The sequence below is a fragment of the Conger conger genome, chromosome 3 (assembly GCF_963514075.1).
Source record: "Conger conger chromosome 3, fConCon1.1, whole genome shotgun sequence".
Taxonomy (NCBI): domain Eukaryota; kingdom Metazoa; phylum Chordata; class Actinopteri; order Anguilliformes; family Congridae; genus Conger; species Conger conger.
The window spans coordinates 18,092,120-18,117,209 of NC_083762.1; the positions used below are offsets into that span (position 1 = coordinate 18,092,120).

At 44.5% G+C, this 25,090-nt stretch overlaps 4 protein-coding genes across 6 annotated transcripts in view; 3 read left to right on the forward strand and 1 right to left on the reverse strand.

Annotated features, from left to right (window-relative positions):
• LOC133123954 (kinesin-like protein KIF1C) overlaps positions 1–8,753 on the forward strand; it is a 44,677-nt gene extending 35,924 nt beyond the window's left edge. Inside the window, exon 23 of the mRNA XM_061234699.1 lies at positions 1,774–8,753. Within this exon, the coding sequence (XP_061090683.1) occupies positions 1,774–2,859 (1,086 nt within the window). The 3' untranslated portion in view covers positions 2,860–8,753. The remainder of the gene's footprint in view (positions 1–1,773) is intronic.
• Positions 8,754–11,052: 2,299 nt separating this feature from the next.
• Positions 11,053–17,911, forward strand: LOC133123861 (SLIT and NTRK-like protein 2). 2 transcript variants are annotated; one of them, XM_061234511.1, is made up of 3 exons: positions 11,053–11,184; positions 12,656–15,385; positions 16,041–16,223. In XM_061234511.1, exons 2-3 carry the CDS (start codon positions 12,676–12,678, stop codon positions 16,088–16,090), a joined length of 2,760 nt encoding a protein of 919 aa, XP_061090495.1. In that variant the 5' UTR covers positions 11,053–11,184; positions 12,656–12,675; the 3' UTR covers positions 16,091–16,223. The 2 variants fall into 2 exon arrangements, with proteins under 2 accessions (XP_061090495.1, XP_061090494.1); XM_061234510.1 differs by having other exon boundaries at positions 11,058–11,184; positions 12,656–17,911.
• Positions 17,379–20,074, reverse strand: psmb6 (proteasome 20S subunit beta 6). Its single transcript, XM_061234512.1, has 6 exons — positions 19,909–20,074; positions 19,469–19,536; positions 19,072–19,203; positions 18,373–18,502; positions 18,009–18,153; positions 17,379–17,679 (listed from the first exon to the last, which is right to left on the reverse strand). Exons 1-6 carry the CDS (start codon positions 19,999–20,001, stop codon positions 17,552–17,554), a joined length of 696 nt encoding a protein of 231 aa, XP_061090496.1. The 5' UTR covers positions 20,002–20,074; the 3' UTR covers positions 17,379–17,551.
• An 88-nt stretch (positions 20,075–20,162) lies between these two features.
• trappc1 (trafficking protein particle complex subunit 1) lies at positions 20,163–24,872 on the forward strand. 2 transcript variants are annotated; one of them, XM_061234513.1, is made up of 5 exons: positions 20,163–20,624; positions 21,349–21,447; positions 22,108–22,178; positions 22,693–22,831; positions 24,319–24,872. In XM_061234513.1, the coding sequence occupies exons 2-5, from the start codon at positions 21,349–21,351 to the stop codon at positions 24,445–24,447; spliced, it is 438 nt and encodes a 145-aa protein (XP_061090497.1). In that variant the 5' UTR covers positions 20,163–20,624; the 3' UTR covers positions 24,448–24,872. The 2 variants fall into 2 exon arrangements, with proteins under 2 accessions (XP_061090497.1, XP_061090498.1); XM_061234514.1 differs by lacking the exon at positions 20,163–20,624 and adding an exon at positions 20,671–20,935.
• Positions 24,873–25,090: the final 218 nt, after the last annotated feature.

Below are 25,090 nucleotides of genomic sequence, written 5' to 3' on the forward strand. Positions count from 1 at the left end.
TCTCTGTTTCTCTCGCACGCACACACACACACACACACACGCTCACACTCACACACACACACACATATATGTACGTGTACACACACACATACTCGTTCTCACTCTGTAAGTCACACACGTGTACATGTTTTGACACCATTATGGCCTTCATGGATGCCAGTAAAACTCGAAGGTGCCGGTGACAACGCACAGGGCGAGAAGTCTGTAATGAGTGGCGTTTTCTGCGGGTCGGTGGGACAGTGCGGTTCAGGGGCAGGTATTCCAGGATTCATTGCTTCATTGGAATGCAGTAGAGGAAGATGCGGACAGGGCTGTTCATGAGAAGGTGCAGTTTCTTAGAAGACGGGAGCAAAAGTCGCGAAGCAACAGCAAGGTAGGGGTAACAGGATTTAGGGGGGTCTATGGTTACAGCACTCATTTGTGTGTTTACTGTAAGCAGGACAAACGTTGAGTGTGAGTTACAAAACAGGGTGGTGGAGAAGAAGTTTAGCTCAGAAGGGAGAACAGCGACCTCACCTGTGGGGCAGATGCCCATGTGACCGCTTTCACTGGAAAAGCGTTACTGAGCATGACGCACTCTTTTCGTTTCCTATATAATTGCTGACAACAGAAGTATATTTTTGCTTTTTGTGATAAATTAGCAAGTAGCTTTGTCCCAAAATAGTGTCCTAAATTTATATTTTAAAAGTATGCTACCGTCCTCTTGCATAAACTGCTCTAAACCGTGCCTTTTCGTGCTTGCAGTCAATGTTACCCTCTTGGAGAGCATTACGTGGGAAAGCCTCCAAATCTATACAGCAAGCCTGTCAAACACTCAGACTACTCTGAGAAAATTAAAAACAAGATGGATGAAGTCGTGTTCGGTTTATATCGGCCTATTGATCTGGATTTTTTTCCCCGTTGAAGCTTATAATGCATTCCTTTCCTTGTTTAGTGGATGGTTCTGGCTGTTGACCTTGCCTGGCCCTGTTTTCCAGTAATTTCTGTATTGCTCAGAATGCAGACTCCAGGACTGCTGACATTTTAATTTAGTATAGGCAGCTGATATACCCTCCAAACATTACGGAAACAAAAGCTAATGTAGAAGGTATCTGCGTAGAAGGTCATTTGTACCTTATCTCTTGCATTTTATTGGTGTAGGTTTGAATCTGGACTGGTAGTGAGGGTCATTACTGACTGAATCGGTGCTTACATATTTTAATGAGATTTTAATTGAGCAGGGATCATCAAATCATGGTCCTCGAGGTCCGAGAACCGCTGGTTTTCCACCCTCCCTTTATCTGCGTGTCAGGTCTGAAGACAGTCAATCAGTAGCACTAATTGCTCAGCTAATCAGGTGGGGAAAAGAATAGCAGGGCTGGATTTGGGTTCAGGGTCCAGATTCGATGGCAGTTGCTCTGGAGTAAATGGAGGTGGTGGAGTTACCTGGTGGTGTATTGTTTGAAAGGCCTGGTGCAAAAACGGACAGTGCTACAGGTTTTCTTTTTCATTAAAGTGGTGTGCTGTTACTGCCAGAGATGGAAAGTCCAGGGTTCAGAAGGTAAAAGCCGTGTGTTTCTTTCACCCATGAACTCAGCCAGCTCATTTCAATCGTTAGTTCATCCTTCTGGCTGAGGATCTGTGCAAATTAGCAAATCCAGCTGACTGGTACAAAACACTGGGGTGGATGTTTACTTTCTGGACCTGGACTTTCCACCTCTGGTAAGTGCCCAGTGGACTGCCGGACCGGTCCTCCGCCCTGTCTAACTCCCCCTTCCCTCCCTCCCCCGGCAGGACGAGGGCTCTCTGGAGGACCTTGTGATGGAGAACGGAGAGGGAGGCGCGCCCCGGAGCGGGGCGGAGGGCGACGAGCAGGAGGGGGCCCCGAAGGAGGTGCGGGTGAGCAAGCTGATGGAGGAGGACCCGGCGTTCCGCCGGGGGCGCATGCGCTGGCTGAAGCAGGAGCAGACGCGTCTGCAGAACCTGCAGCAGCAGCAGATCACCAAGCGTCTGCGCAGGGGCGGGGGCCCAGCCGGCCCCGAGCCCGGGGTCCACCTCCCCGGCACCGGCCGCTTCATCCCGCCCCAGGACTGCAAGCTCAAGTTCCCCTTCAAGAGCAACCCCCAGCACCGCTACTCCTGGGGCCCGGCCACCGCCTTCATGCTGGGGATGGGGGCGGGCGAGGAGGGCCAGGCGGAGGGAGGAGAAGAAGGAGGAGGAGGAGGTGCGGTTGAGCTGGTGCTGGGAGATGGAGACACACAGAGCCAGGCTAGCGGGAAAAGCACGCCTTCGCCCCCTCCCCCTCCCCCCACCATGCCCCTGCTGCCCCTCCCCTTCCCGCTGCCCATGCACGTGCCCGTGATCATGGGCCCCGGGGTCGGCGGGAACCACCGCATGCGCACGCCCAGCCCCAACCGGCCCTGGCAACAGCGCAACTACAACAACGGCAACCAAGGCAACCACTTTCCCCAGCAACAGCCCCAGCCCCAGCCCCGGCGATACAGGAGAAACTCCATAGACGGCTCCACCGGCCCCAACAACCCCAGTAACCACAGCAACAGCCCCAACGGCTCCCCCAACAGCCCCAACCACCAGGGGCGGCCGCGCTACCGCCGGCAGTCCTCAAACCCGGGGCAGGAGCGAGACGGGCACCCCCGGCCCCGGGAAGGGGGCTACCCCGACCAGCGCAAACCCGGGTACCACCAACACTACCACCACCCCTACTACAACCAGCAGCCGCAGTACAACCAACCCGGCCCCCAGGAGAGGCCCGGCGGGGGCTGGGGGGGAAACCCCAAATTCCAGGGCTACACCACCCCGCCCCGGATGCGCCGGCAGTTCAGCGCGCCAGACCTGAAGAGCAGGGAGACCCCGGTCTGAGAGCGGCTCCGCCGGTCCTCTGTGGAGGACACTGTTCCCCGCTCACGTCCCTGACGCAGGAGACTCCGTTATTACTGTCCTGATTCACACCGTTATTACCGAGAGCGCTCTGTGACTTACCCCCGCCTCTGTTCGACTTACATACTGTATACACCATTTCTCTCTCCCTCCATCCCTCCATCCCTCTCTCTGTTTAGGGCCCAGCTGTGAGCTTTTGTATTAATTGGCATTAATGCCGGCCTGCGCGGGACATGGCATTGTTTATGTCCGTTTTAAGACCAAGCCGGCCTGGTAAATGAGTGAACAAGTGTTTTCCGAAGACATAGGTAGAAGAACTGCACCCCAGGTGCATTAATGCTAAATAGTGCTGACGTGCCATGGGTCCAATGGGCCAGTGCATACTCCTGGGTTTACACTAAAGACTGATTTGATACTGAATTGTGGAATCATCAGTTTGGGTTAGGCTCATCAATACACAACACAAAGGAAGGCTTCAGGAACAATCATTGTTGTATTCTTGGACCAGAGAAATTCTTGTTGAACGCGTGTCACTTATAGCGAGAACACGCAGTTACTTGGTTATCACCCTGTATGAGCAATACCACTGACATGCACAGTGAGCACAGGACAGTAATCATGATATTGCTGGGCCTTAACTACAATACCCATGCATACACACCCCTTCCTCCTGTTCCCCACACCCTTGACAATAACGGGAGTCCGACATTATATTTCACTCTATGAATGAAGTAGAGTGGTCAAGCAGAAGTGCTGGTGTATGCTGACAAATGTTTTTGTTTTTTTGTCCCCCCCCCCCCCCCCCCCCTCCCCACATGCACAGAATTTATATATATATAGCTAATAAGTATGGGAGATGTTCACATCTGTCGGAGTGCTGTGTCTGTATATGCGTTTGTGTGAGATGTGCAAGTCTACCGCAGGCTGCTGTAGGATACCGTGGAGGGGAGAGAATTGGGACGGGTGGGTAAATTAACATTAGCTACTGAAACACCCAAAGAAATTTGTGTCCGGTGTCGGAGAAACTCGGGCGTCCCCCCAAGAGCGGCGAGACCAGCCGGGTTGGCTTCGGCACCGGAGCGTACGTGGTCTCTTAACTGTACCGTGATGCTGTTTTCCTCTTGAGTTGCTGTTGATATTTTTTTTTTTTTTTTTTTGTTCTTTTTCTTTCTTTTTTTTAATTATTTTTTTTTTTGACTGTTTTGAGAGTGACACAGCCTCCACATTGCTCTGGGAGGTCTAGAAATACTGTATTTGGTGACGGTAAAGATGGAGGTGTTGGAACCGGGGTCATGAAATGGGTGCCTTTCCATCCCGGGTGTTTTCACTTCATTGGTCCCATCAGCCCCCACCACAACTATCACGTGTAACTGACTTCAGCCCATGAGAGCACCTTGCAACACTAACGCCGTTAAGCTCAGATCATTTCTGTTTGCTGTTAGGGTTTTTTGTTTTTTTTTAATCCATAAATGATTTAATCATTATTAGCTGTTCATTTTTATGTTGCTGGATTGAATTTGTGGGCCGAGGGTGTTGATAAATTAAGCGATTTATAAACTGTATTTTCTTCTCTTTTTTTTTTTTTTTTTTTTTTTTTATGGAAATTTTAATTCGTGTGTCATAATCGAGGAGTTACTCGCGGCCATGATGGAAGTGGTGTGAAGCGTGTTCTGTGTACCCTTCGTGCGCTGCTACCCGGGAGAGGAAGAGGAGCAGGCTAACGAAAGTGGAAGAGGGACCCTTTTACTGTGTGTCTACGGTGTGCATGTGGGTCTCCTCTCCCACAATGGGGGTGTTATGTTACTGCTCATAATTAGGGCAGGATGACCTTGTTCTTTCCCCCATTTTAACAACACTACAATGGGAGATGCTGTGAGGCGAGGACTTCCCCTCTCAGTAATGACCGACGTATACTTTAAACCACTGCCGTTTGTTTTACATACGAGCTGAAGGATGAGATTCAACAGCTGTCGAGTAAGTGGATGATTGTTTGAGAGCACAGTAGTGGTTACTGGTTAAGGAGGGGGAGGGGTTGCAGGAAAACGGAGAGGGTTGAAGTTAAACGCCTATATTCTGAAACATGTACTCACTGGTGTTTTACAGTCGGAATGCAGCAGCGTGTGCTGTTCACTGATGGGGTCTGAGGAGGGCTGAGCAGGGATAGGGCAGCTGTGTGCTCCACTGTACATGGAGCTCGCTAACTGCGCTAACTGCTCTCCAAAGCAGGAGGCAATGGCAGTGAGCTCGCTAACTGCGCTAACTCCACTCCAAAGCAGGAGGCAATGGCTGTGAGCTCGCTAACTGCGCTAACTGCACTGCCCAAAGCAGGAAGCAATGGCAGTGAGTTTGCTAACTGCACTGCCCGTGCAGGATGGCATGTGTTAGCTCGTTGTCCACTGCCACACGACACGGGCAAGGCTCTGTTTTACACTATCCAAAGGGAAAAGGTACCGTTACGGAGAGCAGTCTGAGCAGCAGATGGCAATGATCTGTACCAGCATCAGAAAGCAGGTGGAAACCTACAGAGAGAGATAAGTAGAGAAGTACATGCAGGGTGTGAAAGTGGCTGTTGAGCGTATTGTAAACCAAATTCAGTTGTCTTTTAACATGGGTAACAGCAACCCTTTTGGCGTGCGTTTTAGCTTGTGAAATCGTGGGGTATTTTTTATCAGTGTTCCTAGGTAGTTGATGCTTCCTAAATTCTTAATAATTTCCTCTTATTACTAAAACGAGGCGCTCTCCAGTGTTTTCTAAAGATTTTTCCTGGACTAAGGAGCCAGAAAGTGAAGCGCTTCGCTCCGTAGCTTGGATCTTACTCTCTGCGCCTGGAATTGAATCAGAGCTTGAGAGCAGAGATCATAAGGAGGGTGGGGAGGACGCTGAGAGAAAAAGGATGTCGGTGCTGAGAAATGAGACCGGACCCGTGTATCCTCAAAGGTACAGTGCCATACGCTTCTCATTAGTTTGGTTTGTGGTCCCTGAAGGAACCAGAGGCAGCCGCCTCCTGGCCCCGAATGTAACTGGGAGGGTTTAGCGCATTAACGAGCCGGGTAGTCATTAGAACGTGTCATAGGCAAGGTTAGTCATTGGTCAGCGAACGTGAAATGAGTCGGAAAGAGCGGCGTTTGGGGGAGACGAGGGGCGGTGAATTGAGAGTTGAAAGGTAGAGCGGGTAAAATGAGTTTTTCGCACACCCTGCAGGAGTATCCCCTATTAGATCATTTCTGTAGGATTGTCAAATCTGTGGGTCTGAAATCGCTTGGCCGAGGAGTGCAGAGGTTTCATTTAGGACTGCGATGAAGGTCTGCCTGATGCAGCTGAGGTTTGAATTTAGGAACACAGCTCGTTTAGGAGTCCCCCTGAAGTCACAAATGGTCAGCAGCAATGGATGAAGTTCCAGTTCAGCCACAGAAATGATAGCAGAGGTGGACTTTACATGTATGTGGATTTTTCTATCCAAAATCCTCCAGTAGCCCAGGCTACTACTTTCCATTTCCTCTGGAGGTATTCTTAAATTACCAAGAATTTATTGATTATTTGTTTCCAACAAACTGGAAAGCCTGTAGTGGCTCCATGAGTCATTTGGATGAAAAATTTTACTTGGAGCAGCACGGTGAAGAAACATAAAAACATATCCACCATTGTGTAATGTGAGCCTGGGAATTCACCCATAGGGTCAGGGTTTTCTGTGACCCCATGGTGCATGGCTCTTTCTGACTCCTAAACCAATTTCCTGTTACAGAAAGAGAAGCTTTAAAAAAAGTCATTTTTGAATTTAACATTTTTATTTGTAAGATGCGGTATGTTATGCTGGGGTTATGTTAGCTGGGATTTTGTTACTCTATTACTCAGTGACTCACTACTGGGCCTCAAACAAGCATCAGGCAAAACTGCATGGAGTGAGAGCTCCAGAAGGAAAGCTCGAGTAGGACTTTAACCTTTACTTTCTGACTGGATGAAGGAGGGTCCACTGGGAGTGGGTTGAGGTTTTCCCCCCCCATCAATGAATCAGTAGGAGAATGCAGTGCTAATCTGATCATTTGAACCCAACGGGAATGAGTCGTATGACTTGAGACCATGGACATTTGCTGTTACCAGGTGAATGAGACACACAGCTAAGACAAACAGAAGGAGACGGAAATCGATGTGGGCAAATGTTTGGAATTGAAACTGCTGCCCCACATAAACAAAAAAATGCAACTTCACAGATGCAATGGAGGAAGGACGTTAATGTATTGCTATACTGCAGTGAACGAAGTGAGTTTTCTTTTACATTTTCGGTTTTTTATTTTATTTAGGACAATCTATTACAGTGTGTTTCTGAATTTCTGGGTTTGTGCTTATTTTTGTTCGATTCTTCCTCCTTGCCTTCATGTTTAACTTGCAGCACCCCGATATCAGATTTTACTCCAATTTACTTTGTGTGTTTTTCGGTGTTTTTAATATATTAGTGTTCTCTCTTACCCTGCGTACCTCCATGTTATGATCAGTAATTTCCCATATACTCTGCTGTCACTACTTCACTCACCCAGCGCATGGGAAGCTGCTACGGAAACCAGCGTTTCCTTACTTTGTTCCCTGCCTGGGTCCTGACTGCCCGAGGGGTGCCTACAACTGGGGTTTAAAGCAAATGAAAGGATCATGTGTTCAAAAGAATGATAAAAGAAGTATAAAAACAATTGCCTTGATGGTTTGGCTTCAGGTCTTTGAGAGAAGGCCTTGCTTATGACTGAACTGAATCATTTATCCCCCTCAGTTCTGTGTTGTTTTGAGGTTGTCTGCTTGCCGCCATTTTGTTTGGTTTTCCTTGACTATGAATGGAACCAGTGAAACCCACCTCCTTCTTGCCTAACTTGTACTAAGCCTCATGCCTTGAACCAGACCTCTGGTGGACAGAACCCACAAAATGGTCTTGCTCTTCTTTTTTTTAAGTTGACCTTTCACTTATTTGTTTTTCTCAATTGGGAAAGACTGGGAAAGGCACAACTCTATAAGTTGATGGTAACCCAAGCTTGAAAACATGAAAATTAAATAAAGGAATATAAAAAAATGACAAATCATGAACTTTGCATTTGTATTTCCAGAATGGTCTTTAGGACACAGCTGAACTACATCTGAATGTCCCTTATTTTGCACTGGAAAGGAATGCTATTGTGAGTTTATAGTTATGTTTTTAAAAAGATGCCTTCCTCTGCTATACAGGAACCGCAGGAGTAGACAGCAGTGTGGGAAGGGAGATTAAAAGATCGTAAAGAGGACTCCTGCGCTTAAATGCCCCAGGAAATAAGCTCTGCAAACATCTTTTAGCTTGGCTGTGGGGATGCATTTCACCAGCAGGAATAATGGAAATTAAAAATAGGGAAGAGCCCATCTGCTGCCCCTATTAGCAGCGAGCAATAGGCAGCTGCAGTTCAAAAGGGCAAAGGTCTTTCACCCAGGATTAAATGTGTATGATATCTAAGCGGGGATACATGATCTGTTTAAGCCTAGATAGGTTTAATTTTTTGAACCATAGTGCATTGCCTTAGTGGACATATTAATAATACAGCCTTTATGTACCGAGATATGAAGGATGGGTCATGTTTTATGCGGTCCTCTGTATGCACATTCAGTAGATGCAAGGTCTGAAGTCTTAATTTCATACAACCAAAGGAGTGTAGTAGGAAGGGTTTGTTGCACCAGTTATATTGTATGTCTTTAGCTCCTTTATCTACATTTTTCCAATACAATTGAACATTTTATTGAGCAAGATTTCCTTATTGGGATTCATAATCTCCTTCAGAGATCTGACCAAGGGAGTACAGTAGCTCAAAATTAACACTATGCAATGAGACTTGTAACGCACAATAAAAAATACAGTTACACAGTTCCAACAATGCTGCCTAAATTGTTAATTATTTACTTGTTATTGAAATTAAGCACTCTCTCCAGTATTGTTCTAAAGATTGTTGCAGGATGAAGGAGCCAGGAAGTCAAAAGCTTTGCTGCATAGCTTGGATCTTGTGCTTTGTACCTGGAATTTAATCAAAGCTTGAGAGCGGGGATCATAACAACTACACAAAGGTTTTGGAGTCAAAGGTTTGGTAAAGTCCTGGGAACAACTTTGCAAAATAAAAACCTTTGTATAACCTGTGATTGACCTTAAATCCCCATGATATAAGGAGTCCAACATAACACCAGTATGATGCTGCAGTGTACATACAAATTATATCTGAAAAAGCTGAAGACAATATTTTTTCATAATCTTTCCACTGAAGGAAAACATGGCTACTTATGTTACGATTTTTGGCCATCTTCCCAATATGAATGTTAAGATGTCATGTGGAACTGCTCATAGAACAAAGCCTGCCTGCAAAGGTCATGACCTTTCATTATTTGGCATTCATGTCCCGCTTCATAATTATGCTAATGACTCTGAATGCTATTGGAAGCGTATGTTTTCCTCTCCCTCAATCACACACATTTTTGGTATGCTACAGTACTGCTCAGTCCCAAGCCCAATATTAAGTGGCTCCAGACAAATTATGGCTTTGGTTGAGAAAAAAATAAAGAGAATTTAATATCATTTTTATTCTGTGCTCAGTGATTTCGATTGGTTGAGATGTTATATGGTCGAGGGATTTTACGGTAGGTAAAGGTTACAGCGCCTTTTCTGTTTTCCTGAGTCACCAGTGAAAACTGAACTAAAATATGAATGTACTGTCATTAACCAGTGTAAGGAGACGGCTGTATTAACAAATGAGGTAATCGACCTGATAATTAGTGATGACTAATTTTCCATCATACTTATATTTCTATTTTCTATTCCATTTCTAAAAAAAAAGTACTTTTTATATTTTATTTTAAGCATCTTCATGCTTGTATGGAAACAATGGGATAGACAGGATAGCAGGCTAGTTCTACATTAATGTTATAACCCGTCAGCAAAATATTTCTGTGTGAGGGATTATTCGATATGATTTAGAGCTAAAAGCTCCATGGTCATTACAGCTGGACAAAATCACTGGGGATTACAGTACAAAGAATAACTTTTGTTTTATGGATTTCATTTCTGCTGGTTTATCCTCTGAGGCCTGGTCGTGTGCCTGAAAATGGTATTCAGTTTTTGCTTTGCTTCTGTTAACATGCTTAATATTGGGTCTCGTGCAAGAACCATTCGTACGAACAGATTTGTTCTTAAATCGCCTAGATCTCTTAACTTGGCATTCACCAATTTTCTGATTAGAAATTTTTTCTTTCGTAGGAACAACATTTACTAATGGTCTCAAACTGTCATACGAGGCGTGTCAGCACCTGGCAGGCAGTATTGATCAAGCATTCAAATTAGGAGTTACAGATCAAATATGAATGAAGATTCAGCAACTGCATTGCTTATTTCTCACCTCAAATATTTTCCTAAATGTATTTTAGTGGAGTGTTTAGGAGAAAAAAAGAAAGTTTATCAACTGTCCACCATATTACGTTTTGCCAAAAATAAATTACCACAGTCTACCCAATCAGGTATCAGTCATCCCTTGTTCTTGTTAATCCTATTGGCCGTCTATCAGATGGAAACCACCTCCGGTACCATATATATATGATAATGGACATCTCTATTTAGGACAGTTGTCTGAAGTTTGTTGCTGGTTTGTTGAATCCAATGTGACACATTTGGGTGAGCCCTTCGTACTACAAAAGTAAGTGAAATTTATGATAAGAATACAAAAATGTTCTTGCATGAGGCCCATTATTTCTTCACCTTAAGACAGATTCAACTGAAACTGTGCAGAAAGTCATTCAAGTTATTTCTAAGAACAATATGTCTCTATACGGTCACTCTCTCAGAGTTCCAGGAATCTAATGACAGTGATGCGTTCCAAACTGTGTGTGAGTGTGTGTGTGTGTGTGTGTGCGCGTGTGTGTGTTTGTGTGTCCCATCTACTGTATGTCTAATGATGATACAGCCCCATACAGTTAGTGTGTTGGGCACAGATAGGCTATATCACTTTTGCTTCGGGGCTGTTGGCTGTTGCTATTTATGTTGTGCCACAGTGCACTGACTCCTTTCCTGGGTTTGAGCTGTGTCAGGGAGTCTTGAGTGACAGGGGGTGAGGAGGAACAGAGATAACGCATTTTGGAACATGACTACAGCAGAACAAGGAAACCTACGTATGTGAAGATCTTTTGTGTCCTAACACCCGCACATACAAACCCTCATAACCACACTGACACCCATTAAAGGATATTGAAGGAGAGCATAGAAGTAAGCAGAACAACAGGACTAATAACACTGCAGTGACGTGATTGGAAAAACTGAAGAGAATTGCAGTAAGGACATTTGGTCTCATTTCCTACTTTCAGCAAACATTGAATATATTGTTGGGTCATTTGAGGTTTCTATGATAAAAAGAAACTGGTAAAATGAAATGGTTTCCACTTCAGCACAGTATTTTCTGTGCTGAGAAGAAATGGGTGTTTTACCTGTGAGCACTGATCACTCAGGCATGCGAGGACCAAATAAACTGTGAGCAGGATCTTTGAGAAAATATGGCTATATGAGCTTATGAGCTGTCCTACTCAAGAGCCGACACTTAGCAGACTACTTAATTTCAGTGGTTGGTGTCACATTTTATATTCACAGCAATGGAAACTGTACATCTTACACTTGCTAATACCCAGTAATGAGTATAGTATTTGCTGGAATTCCTTGTGAACAGTTTTGGGCATAATACAATGAGATGTTCAGTATATGAATCATACCTGTATTTATCTTTCATAAATCTCTGAGTTAATCATACATAATTTGTATTGTAGCCATAATGCCACCGCTTCAGATCTTTTTTCACACTGAACAGTTTGCATGTTCTGACGGCTTTTACTGAATTATTAACTCAAGATGAATACAAATTACAGTCTGTGACACGAAAGATTTATAGAGGGTTTTGTGGGTTCTACTTAAGCAGCAAGTAGTTATGCAGGGGAGTAGGTTATTCTGTATGGAAGTAAAATGGATTCATCCATTTGTTAAGTAAGGATGAATTACTTGTTGCCTTAGATGTTGCCATATTAAAGTGCTTATCCTGGGATTTCTGATTTACAAACATATTTAGGCTTGACAACATCGTAAGCTCAAATCTAGGACCATCTATCACAGGGCAAAAACAGTAACATTGCTCATTGTAATTAAGCAAATGCATTTTCCCAGGGTAGCAATTCTGGACATTTTGTTATTGGTGGTCAAGAGATGGATGGGGTAAATTCAAAAATCAAATTCAAAATTGCACTCCAAGGCCCCCTTTTCACATCTCTTCACATACTTGCACAAAAAAAGCTGAAATGCTCATTTACACATTTTAAATGTGAAATTAGTGAATACTATGTTATAAAGTATCAGAAATGTATGCCAAATTTCTAGGTTGTAATTTTGAATACAATAACGCAACAAGTTAAAGCACAATGTCTGTGTCAGAGTAACTACTTAATGTGTGTGTACGGTAAGAGACAACCTGGTGCACACCTTTTAATGTGACTCCTGCCATTGGACTCCAAGCCAAAGATTGTACTTCCTCCTATGTAAATTTCCTTTCATCCATGTCTGGATTATGTTTGTTAAAGAATAGAAATGTAACAAAAGGTAGAACTAATCATTTTACAGTATCCTCTGTATATTACTACAGAGCTTCCCTGATGTCAAGTACTTATTATCAACTGACCTGTATAAAAATCATACAATACTGCAACTTGAACTAAAATAATCAGTCTTGCATTATAACAGTCGTCTATGCTTTTCATTTGGCAGGTGTCACCCCTATCATCAGAATGAGGTTCACCTTTTCTCTCCTGATTTTCTATAACTTATGCCTGACTTTGACTAGCTGTTGCCATAGTGACATGAATCAAGATCACCGATCACGTGTTAACTGCAGCGGGATGGCTCTGAGCGATGTCCCGTCTGCAATTGATCCAGCTACGGCAGTGATAGTTCTGACAGACAATGAGTTTGTTTCCCTGTCCTGGACGTCTTACCAGAGATTCCACCAGCTGCATGAGTTAGACCTCTCTCACAACAAAGTGTCATCACTACAGGATATGCCAGACCCGATCCTCCCCTCTCTGAAGGTCCTCCATCTCACTGGTAACCAGCTCCAAGAACTCAGAGCCTCAGCCTTTATTGCTGTATCCAACGTGATGGAGCTCCGCCTGCGTGCAAACCAGATACGCACTCTGAACAACGAGACCTTCAAGGGCCTGAAGATGCTGGAGGTTCTGGATCTCTCCCAGAACCTCATCCAGGTGCTGCCGTTGCCACTGCTGAAGGTCATTAACACCAAAGTCCTCAAGAACTTTGATGTGGAAGACAATCGTCTCAAAGTCATGCCAGACCAGTTCTTTTCTGAGTTACCTGATATCCCATACGTCTACCTGTCCAAGAACCCCTGGGTCTGCAACTGCAAGGTGCAATATCTATCAGGCTGGCTGGAGGATCAGGGTCACAATGTTTATGTGCACACAGGCCCGTCCAAGGTTGTAAATGACCCAGAGAGTGTGGTGTGTGACAGTCCACGTCGTCTTAAGCTCCAGGTCATCATGGACTTGACTAAAGATGACTACTGCCCTTCCTCTCCCCTTGGCGACATCGATGCCATTGAAACCCCTGCGCCCACCACAGCCATCAGTACGATCCTCCCCACTATATATGCCCTCACTATGCCCATCCATACCCGAACCACCACGCCCACCCTTAGCCAAACCACCACCTTTTCTCTCCTGAGTTTCTATAACTTATGCCTGACTTTGACTAGCTGTTGCCATAGTGACATGAATCAAGATCACCGATCACGTGTTAACTGCAGCGGGATGGCTCTGAGCGATGTCCCGTCTGCAATTGATCCAGCTACGGCAGTGATAGTTCTGACAGACAATGAGTTTGTTTCCCTGTCCTGGACGTCTTACCGGAGATTCCACCAGCTGCATGAGTTAGACCTGTCTCGCAACAAAGTGTCATCACTACAGGATATGCCAGACCTGATCCTCCCCTCTCTGAAGGTCCTCCATCTCACTGGTAACCAGCTCCAAGAACTCAGAGCCTCAGCCTTTATTGCTGTATCCAACGTGATGGAGCTCCACCTGCGTGCAAACCAGATACGCACTCTGAACAACGAGACCTTCAAGGGTCTGAAGATGCTGGAGGTTCTGGATCTCTCCCAGAACCTCATCCAGGTGCTGCCGTTGCCACTGCTGAAGGTCATTAACACCAAAGTCCTCAAGAACTTTGATGTGGAAGACAATCGTCTCAAAGTCATGCCAGACCAGTTCTTTTCTGAGTTACCTGATATCCCATACGTCTACCTGTCCAAGAACCCCTGGGTCTGCAACTGCAAGGTGCAATATCTATCAGGCTGGCTGGAGGATCAGGGTCACAATGTTTATGTGCACACAGGCCTGTCCAAGGTTGTAAATGACCCAGAGAGTGTGGTGTGTGACAGTCCAAGTCGTCTTAAGCTCCAGGTCATCATGGACTTGACTAAAGATGACTACTGCCCTTCCTCTCCCCTTGGCGACATCGATGCCATTGAAACCCCTGCGCCCACCACAGCCATCAGTACGATCCTCCCCACTATATATGCCCTCACTATGCCCATCCATACCCGAACCACCACGCCCACCCTTAGCCAAACCACCACCTTTTCACTCCTGAGTTTCTATAACTTATGCCTGACTTTGACTAGCTGTTGCCATAGTGACATGAATCAAGATCACCGATCACGTGTTAACTGCAGCGGGATGGCTCTGAGCGATGTCCCGTCTGCAATTGATCCAGCTACGGCAGTGATAGTTCTGACAGACAATGACTTTGTTTCCCTGTCCTGGACGTCTTACCAGAGATTCCACCAGCTGCATGAGTTAGACCTCTCTCGCAACAAAGTGTCATCACTACAGGATATGCCAGACCTGATCCTCCCCTCTCTGAAGGTCCTCCATCTCACTGGTAACCAGCTCCAAGAACTCAGAGCCTCAGCCTTTATTGCTGTATCCAAAGTGATGGAGATCTACCTGCGTGCAAACCAGATACACACTCTGAACAACGAGACCTTCAAGGGTCTGAAGATGCTGGAGGTTCTGGATCTCTCCCAGAACCTCATCCAGGTGCTGCCATTGCCACTGCTGAAGGTCATTAACACCAAAGTCCTCAAGAACTTTGATGTGGAAGACAATCGTCTCAAAGTCATGCCAGACCAGTTCTTTTCTGAGTTACCTGATATCCCATATGTCTACCTGTCCAAGAACCCCTGGGTCTGCAACTGCAAGGTGCAATATCTATCAGGCTGGCTGGAGGATCAGGGTCACAATGTTTATGTGCACACAGGCCTGTCCAAGGTTGCAAATGACCCAGAGAGTGTGGTGTGTGACAGTCCAAGTCGTCTTAAGCTCCGGGTCATCATGGACTTGACTGAAGATGACTACTGCCCTTCCTCTCCCCTTAGCGACATTGATGCCATTGAAACCCCTGCGCCCACCACAGCCATCAGTACGATCCTCCCCAATATATATGTCCTCACTATGCCCACCCATAGCCGAACCACCACCACGCCCACCCATAGCCAAACCACCATGCCCACCACCCTTAGCCAAACCACCACACCCACCCAGACTCACACCACCACTACTGATACATTTTCATTCCTAACTTTCCAAGTTACAACTATCCCCACACCCACATCTACATCCTCACCCCCATCCACACCTCTATCCACAACCCCAACCGCACATCATCCAAGCATGACTGATCCTCCTTGGACCACAGAGCAGTCTCTCACTGCTGACTATGTGGGTTTAGAGAGCAGAATACAGGAGAGACCAGTGGTGTTTTACTGTTGGTGGCTATTCATTGGCTACCTTTTTCTGTGTGTCTTGCTTGCCCTCTGGCTGTGCATAATCTTCCTCTGGTCCCTTCGAGCTTACCTCAGGGTCTATTTGCCTCTTGCCCGTAAGAATCAGGAGCAGAGGAGAAATACGCTGAGGCTGCTGGGATATCATGACAGACAGATACAGGACAGAGAAGGGAATGTAGAGAATGCTGGGTGGACAGGGAAAGTAGGCGATCGGGCAGGGGCCATCTCGCTGCCGTTGGAGGGTGCTGGAGGGGTGCAAGCTATGTTTCGCTCTGTGCTTTTTGTCGACAGGCCCAGGGACAGGAAAGAAGGACAGGGGGAGGAGGAGTGTGAGAGAGTAAAATCAGAAAGGACAGACGGACCTGCCACAAGTCAAGGTGCTAGAAGAGCAGAGATTGCAGGGGGAGAAGAGCGGGAGGTGCACAGGAAGACGGTGATCAAGTTGATCAGCCGAGAGGAGGAGATAAGAGGATGGAGCCACGTGGCTATGAGCGAGAAGGATAATCCGGGAAATCAAAACGAGCTAGAGGAGAGTGTGAGGCAAGGATGGTCAGAGAGTAACAGGAGAGCAAGTGAACTGAAAAAGAGGTACAGCTTGATCTTAAGAGAAGAACGGGTAGAAGGGGAGGAACAGGACAGTAGGAGCAGGGAGTCCTCATTTTGGAATGAGTGGGTCGTGGGAGAATGGATGTTGAGAGACAGGGGCGGGGAAGGAGCGGGAGGGGATACAGGAGAAGAGGATTGGTGGTCATTGATGCCTTTGATCGCAAGAAGCACTGACCCTGTATCAAGAGGTGGAGACAGCTCCACTGCTACCAGCGTCATGACTTCAGAGACTCAGCTCTGATAAGTCAAGCATATGTATCTTATGTTGCCTATGTGTTTTACTCAGAACTGCCTGGCCAATATAAAGCAAAGCTTTCAGATCAGGACTGATAAGCTTCATCATAATTTACGCTGGAGATGCAGTAAATTGTAGGAAATTGTAAATGAAGTAATACATTGAACAAATGAACAACTTAATTCTGATAAATGTTTTCATTTGCATTTTATTAAACATGAATAGTACTTACTGATCTCTTCAGTGACTCATGAGTCCTGCTGTAGAATCTTACTGTAGGGCTCTGTATTGGACACTCTTCCCAACATGCTCAGCCCATACTCATTTCTGTCGGTTTCCACAAGAACTTAATTCTCTTTGGGTCCTACATTTATCTTTGAGACATATCTGATTTAATTATCTTGTTAAATCCTAGACACACACACATTTATGCAGTATCAACATTATCCAGAAAATACATGTAAACATTTTTTGTGAGAAAAATATTGGGGAATATTGTCCCAACTGCAGGAGCAGAAATCTCCATAGCAGAGCTGCTTAACCGTGTTCTTGGAGATCTAAAGTCCTGTATGTGTGTTGGGGCTTTATGCTGTAGAGTATGGATTGTATCATGTGATTAAAATACCTTAGCAAGCGGGTATTAGGCATAGCACTGAATATTGAATAATCTATAGCTGTTGATTGAGGCATGTTTTGTTGAAGTGAAAACCGACAGGATGGTAGATCTCCAGGAACAAGGCTGGGCAGCATTGCTCCATAGTCTGTGCAAGTATGGTCAGGACTCTCAATATCATTGTATTAAACGGTTTTATTGACAAAAAAAAAGGTTTGTTTTGTTTCTTTTTCTTTTTACATCAAAGAGCATTACAAAACAATGAAATTGTCTTTCAGTATGTTTACACAGGAAGATCAGATCACAGAAGAAAGCAGAGCACAAGGCAGGACTTCTTTGCTTTTCTGATTAAGCGGTGGATAATTTGGGCAGCTCGTTCCCCAGAATGACCCGTCTTTCCACTCCCTCCTCAGAGAGCACGGCCAGACGCACCACTCCTCCACTGGAGCCATCCCTCTCCATGGCCAGAGAAAGGGCTGTGCAGAGAGACCACACACAACTTAAATATTCAGCCGTAACACAACTCAAATGAACCTGACAGCTCACTGATCACTCATTATGTTATACATCATCATGAAGACATTCTGATTTGTTTTTGAAGCCATTCTGAAAATATTAAATTAGGCAGCCAACATCCGTGTGTGCATGTATTGTACGTGCATGCAGTGGGGGTCTTATCACATTTCACCCATCACAAACGATCCCACTCTCTATACCTCTGTATCGTCTAAAAATAAAACATGATACCCTAACCATTCTCCCACTGCCTGCCTCCCTCCCTCCCTCCCTCCCTCACTTCTCTCACCTCCTGCAGTGAAGCGCAGGCACTCCTCCTTGTTCATGCCAGGTTTGTAGTTTGAGTCCACGTATCCATAGACGTAGGTGCTGCCAGAGCCACCCACAGACACTGGCTGCCTCACCAGCATCCCTCCCACGGGCACTGTGTAAACCTGGAAGGTGGAGGTTTAACCTCAATTGGTACACAAGGAGGACCAGTAGCCACAGGGCACATGACCATACAATCAAAATAGACATTTGGAAAACATTGAAAATTGATTTAATTGCGGTATTTAATTGTCAAAAAAAGCCTAACATTTGATAATTGACATGGATTCTTTTTAAGAAGCAATGCATTGCTACTATGGGTCAAAAAAAGGAAGATTACTTACCTGTCCACCTCTCCTCTTATCCCAGCCTGCCACAATGATCCCGGCCATCAGCTCTTCTCGGTACCGGTAGCACATCTCCTTGAACAGATTGGCAGCGGTCTGCACCAGTGGGGGCTCATCCAGTTCAATACTGAAGCAATAAGAGCAAAGGAATTATAGACAGACATAAGAAACCAGCCTACAGTCTGGGAGAGTCGAATACAATTGAACTGCAACTAGGGAGGGTTTCATACACCTTACTGTATGAAACCACCTCTCTTTCTACCCTTAGCTGATGAGTCGTGATACTAAAAATCAGGGCGCGAAACAGCCATTTCCCATGACCCAGGTGGATGCAACACATCAAAGGTGGCTGAGCTAAATGTGGTTCTATAACCAATGCTAAAGTAGGCGCCGGTAGCAGGTTTACCGAATTAGCTGGATAACTTTGATGATTTGGGAGGGTTCTGAGTTGTCTTTACTTTTAGTGCAGTTATCCAGCAAATTCTGCAATCCTGCTTCCTAATACAGGTGGTCTATATTTTTGCAATTGTATCGAAAGAGATGGGACACTCAGATTCTGCATAAATCCACTCACTAACTTAACTCATTGGAGGAGGGAAACATGATATTGTCACTGTGAAGCACTCAGTATAAATGCTGGGATGATTCCCAAAACGTAACCCAGGTTAGGAGCAGGAAGAGTAATGCAGATCTCACCTGTGGAAGCCCAGCTGGTAGGCGACAACATCTGCTATGGCCTGTGTGTCAGCCGCTGAACCAGAGCGGCAGCAGAAGATGCGGTCATGGATCGGGGTCAGTTTATCAGTTACTCTGTTCGCGATGTAGGCACTGCAGAATGAGGGTTAGGAGAGCAGACATAAAATGACGCATTCTAACATCTTATTTTCACACATATGTTTCTGACCCGTCACTGATATAGGTAACTAGAACGCTTCGATTTGACTAATGACACTTAGTGCTGCGTTAACCTATTGTGCACCGAGCAGATTATACATAAGCCTGTTATGTTATTATACATAAGCTAATTAACCTGTCGAGCATGGATAAGTAAAGAAAAAGAAGTTGCCCATTAGGGGCTGACTGTGGCCCTTACCCAGTGGTTGTTCGGGAATCTGCACCGATAACGACCCCTCCATCGAACTCCACCGCCATGATCGTGGTCTACAAAAGAGCAATGTCACCGATACATTTACAATGATGTTGAATGCTTACCATTAGCTAGCTAGCTAGCTACCTAGCCTTAAGTTGTTAGCTACCTTTTAAAGATATTCCTCCGCAATATATACATTTTATCTGTGCGGGGTTCTTCTAACATGAATATTTAAGATATGTATGATTCAAATATGATAACAAATTGCACATGAAGCCTGTAAATGTTATCTAAAGTTAAGTTACTGCGATGTGAACGAACAGATTTGCTGTCTCATACAAGAGGGCCCTATGGTAAGAAATCAGTTTGCCCCTTTCCGTTCCTAACGTAGGAAACACGTTTTAAAACGCTATTTCCAAATAGATCGTGCTAAAATACCTCACCCCAGTGCTGACTTCCTTGCTCAACCAGTCCGGGACCAAGTTATTGGACCCGGAGAGATGCTGAATTCGATTCATTGCCATAGCTGTTGCCATCTTGTTTTCCTAGTGGTCTACGTCAACGTGAATTGATATCTTGAGGAGTAGGTTGCAAAGATCTTCCCTCGTTTTCCACATACTACGCAAATAGCGTAAATAAATGCGTTGGGGCTTTACGCTGTAGAGTATGGATCGTGTCATGTGATCAAAATACCTTACCAACCGGGTAGTACGCATAGCGCTGAATAGTGAAGCACGCTTCAAAGTTGTATATTGCGTATGATCAACAGGAAATAGCAATAGCAATAGCAATAGCAATAGTGTGTATTTATGTTGGTATGTCCCATACACCAGGAATGGTTTATTTTATTTTATCAATTTTATTTTATTGTGCGACTGTGATGAGTAGAATCTGTATCTTCCCCACTCCATTTTGGCTCTGAGCTGCCCAATTGAATGCTAGTCTGATACATTTTAGCTACTGGCATATGAATTAACAAGACTACATACGTTTGTGCTATTCACAGGCTCTTGGTACTTCTCTAAAGTTAGCTGTTGGATATAATATTATCTTGATACTGTTTTCGACGATTTTGATAGCTAAATGTAAGCTAACAGTACTGGCAATGCAGAAGACACCCATGTGATGGTCTTGGCGATAGAGAAACAGGAAGATTGAGGTAACATACCATACACAACACTTCTCTCTCTTTTTATTTTATCCCTGGCCTCAAGTTTAGACACACTGCTTAAATGAAAATATAATCAGTAATTAGATTTAAATATGAGACAATTTATGTTTTGTTACCTGGCTATCCATTTCTAAGCAGTTAGCATATGTATGATATCTGTCCAGCTGTAATTAGTCTACCTAACTAGCTAGCTAGCTGGTGCAAAAGCATAATACGTACTCGCTATTTTGCTAGCTAAGTTACTACTAGCTAAGTTTACTGTAAACTGGAAGATATACATTCATTTAACACGGCATCTTGTAAGAGACTTCAATGAAAAGTCCATGCTAATACGTTTTGCTGGTTCATAGGATAAATCAGAAAACAGCAGTATCTGTATACAAGCTAACTAAACATTTTAGTTAGTGGAAAAATATCATTTTCATCTTATTTAATATAACATTAACGCTAATGTTTATAATTATATTGTTTTACTTATCTCTCTGCTCTATTTGTCAAACGAATCTGTTGAATGGAATACTTATGGAATTATGGAAACGAGCGTTGTCTATATGTGTCTTTCTCAATCTACCAAACTAGCTACAAATTGTAAATTACCCCAACCTTAAAGTCTACCAGTCTTGTATACGATACTCTATTAATTTCAGGTTTTGGAGCGATGTGGTAAATGTGTTGAACCTTTTGTCATCTTGAGTTTCTTCATTCTGACCAGATGACTGTCCACAACTTGTACATCTTTGACCGAAATGGCACCTGTCTGCACTACAGCGAATGGAATCGGAAGAAGCAGGCTGGAATCTCCAAGGAGGAGGTAACACAAGCACATGTTTGTGTAAAACGGGAGGATAACCTCTCTCTTCTCCCTCTCTCAGGCCCTACCTGACTGGATTAGCATGTATGCTGCCTTCCATTTGCCTTTACAATTCCATTCTCTTTCTTATAACCCATGCTACTGCATATCTCTTTCCAAGATCTTGCCAATGCAGTCAAAATGGACTCACCCATCTCAGAGTGGCATTATGGCCAATTAGCCACAATCAGAATTTGATATTGTACAAAGTACTAGTGCTTTAATTGAATGTGGCACCCTGGCTGTGAAATTATGTTCTAATATTATTAAAACAGTAAGCAGTAAGACAGCTACCTTGGATTTGATCTGTATTACAGAGTGTAAAGTTGGTGTGATTTTCAGATATTCTTTTTTTCCAGGTCACATGACACCCATGTCTTTGTCCTGCATATTATTTAAAAATAAAATGAAAATGGCAATGTTTTCCTATAGATATTCCCAGAAACATTTAATTCATATAGCAGTTCATTTTCCATGATTGCCTTGTACTGAGGCAGATGCTCGTACTTGGATATCCCATGTTGAATCTGTATTTGTGGCATCAGGAAGAGCACTTTGGTTAAGGTGATGGATAATGATGATTTTGTTGAGGTTCATATATTTCTTCTATATCTTTCACAGGAGTATAAACTGATGTATGGGATGCTGTTCTCCATACGCTCTTTTGTCAGCAAGATGTCTCCTCTCGACATGTATCCTTCCAGTCTGTCGGTGAATATGGCAGTGTGGGTTCAGAGCAGCATGCTTATGTGGCATCCAGTGGAATAATCTACTGGGGATCATGTGATGTGCCTGTCCAGTTTCCTCCCTCTATCTTTCAGTAAATCTCCCAGGCTCAAGTGCTTTGGTTGGACTCCATTTGTGTTTATTTGTCTCTGTCTCTCTGTTCTTGCCTGTACTGTATCTTAGTGTTCATCTTTGTGCCTGCCTTTGCCGTGGTCTGAATATATATTTGTAATGGATCTTGGTCTCATTCTCAAGGACACTTGTTTGGGTGTTTGTTTTCTTTTCCTGTGTGGATGTAAGTCTGCATAGCCCTGGGCCCTGTTTCACGAAGCAGGATTACTGAGCTGCACTTGTGTAAAACCTGGAACATGGAAAAAAGTTCTGGATTTTACTCCACAGTTATCCAGCTACCTGAGTAATCCTGCTTCATCTGGATCAGAATCCTTCCGACATTTCTCCTTGACTCACACGTTCTTGTAGGAAAGATGGTTTTCTGGCTTTTCAGACCAGCCGCTACAAGCTGCATTACTATGAGACGCCCACTGGGGTGAAAATAGTGATGAACACTGACCTGGGTGTGCCCAACTGCAGGGACGTCCTGCATCAGATCTACAGCACGGTGAGGACCTGTGTGTGCGTGTGTGCGTGTGTGCGAGTGTGCGAGTGTGCGAGTGTGTGAGTGTGAGTGAGCGAGCGAGTGAGTGAGTGCCTGTGTGTATCCACATTTTAGCAATTACCATATGTAAGGATATGAAAAGGGCTCTTTTCCTTTATCTTTGAACCATGCAATGTTTATTATTTGAATAGCCATTCACCCTATCTGAACTATGTAAACACAAATGCTAACTGATGTTAATTATGAAGCATCCATATTATAAGAACAGTGGTGAGTCTTCGGAATAATATGTGGAAAACATTCACGATAAACTGAACATTATTGTCACTCCTGCACTTTATTTATTAAGTGTTATGCCCACTTCAGCATCTAAAGAGCGTTTCAAAGTCTGCTAGACTCAGCAGAATATTCTGAATATATTTCAGTAGTCCACAGCATCCCTGGCATCAAAAATAGGGGTAAACTATTGACTGTCGACTCAGGTTGCTGTATTTGTGCTATTTTGGTGTTTATTTATGCATTCTCTCCCCGAGTATGAATGTAATACTATGCATTTTGTTGCATACTATTGCATGACCAAAGAGTCTTTGTATGTAGAGTGTCTTAGTGCCGTATGTAGTGTCTTACTGGCATTTATAGAGTGTCTTAGTGCCATTTGTGGAGTGTCTTAGTGCTGTATGTCGAGTGTCTTAGTGCTGTACGGAGAGTGTCTTAGTGCTGTATGTCGAGTGTCTTCGTGCTGTATGGAGAGTGTCTTAGTGCTGTATGTCGAGTGTCTTCATGCTGTACGGAGAGTGTCTTAGTGCTGTATGTCCAGTGTCTTAGTGCTGTATGGAGAGTGTCTTAGTGCTGTACGGAGAGTGTCTTAGTGCTGTACGGAGAGTGTCTTAGTGCTGTACGGAGAGTGTCTTAGTGCTGTATGTCGAGTGTCTTCATGCTGTACAGATAGTGTCTTAGTGCTGTATGTCCAGTGCCTTAGTGCTGTATGGAGAGTGTCTTAGTGCTGTACGGAGAGTGTCTTAGTGCTGTACGGAGAGTGTCTTAGTGCTGTATGTCCAGTGTCTTAGTGCTGTATGTCCAGTGTCTTAGTGCTGTATGTCCAGTGTCTTAGTGCTGTATGGAGAGTGTCTTAGTGCTGTATGGAGAGTGTCTTAGTGCTGTACGGAGAGTGTTTTAGTACTCTATGGAGAGTGTCTTAGTGCTGTACGGAGAGTGTCTTAGTGCTGTATGTCGAGTGTCTTAGTGCTGTACGGAGTGTCTTCGTGCTGTATGTAGAGTGTCTTAGTGCTGTAAGTGCTGTATGTCGAGTGTCTTAGTGCTGTATTTAGAGTGTCTTAGTGCTGTATGTCCAGTGTCTTAGTGCTGTATGTAGAGTGTCTTAGTGCTGTATGTCCAGTGTCTTAGTGCTGTACGGAGAGTGTCTTAGTGCTGTACGGAGAGTGTCTTAGTGCTGGTTGTAGTGTGTATTAATACTGTCTTTGTGTTTGCAGCTGTATGTGGAGTACATTGTGAAGAACCCCCTGTGTGCTCTGGGGGAGACTCTACAGAGTGAGCTCTTCAGCAGCAGGCTGGAGTCCTTCATTCGAGCTCTGCCTTTCTTCAGCGCTCGGGCTGGCTGAAAGGGTGAGGACGAGCAGGAAGAGGAAGGATGAGGAGCACTGGGAATGCCAAACTACTCCCATCCTTTCCCCCTACTGCCCTGTGCAACCAGTGAACACTGGGGATGAGCGGTTGTATTTGGAGCAGAGAGCAGTAGGGAGTGAAAGACTGAGGAGTTTGGATAGAGAGTGAGAGAGAGTGAGACTGAGTGAACTGTGGGTTTACTGGTTGGAAAAGAGAACCTCAGGGTGGAGGGGAAGGGGGGCATTTCTCAAATATATGACATTGGCAAATACATACAGAGGCACGAGATGGACAATGTGACACAGATTGACAAATGTACACAAAATGAAACGGGGACTCACACAGATTTGCAGAGGCATACTGTTTCTACTTATTTATTTTACATGCCCCCTAAAGACATCAAATAAATATGTAAAATATGCTCCGTTTGTGTGAGCTGTTTTTATTTGTAAAGAATTGACACTTTGAAACGCAGCATGCTTGGTGGACGACTTGTATGTGTGGTTCAGGTCATTTATTTCCCTACCAAAACAAGCAGACATTGTCCTGTTGGGGGTTCTGGATACTACGACAGGAAAATGCACACATTTGTGATGCAGATTTTATATTTAGTTAAAAGATCACAGGGTGCATTATCAT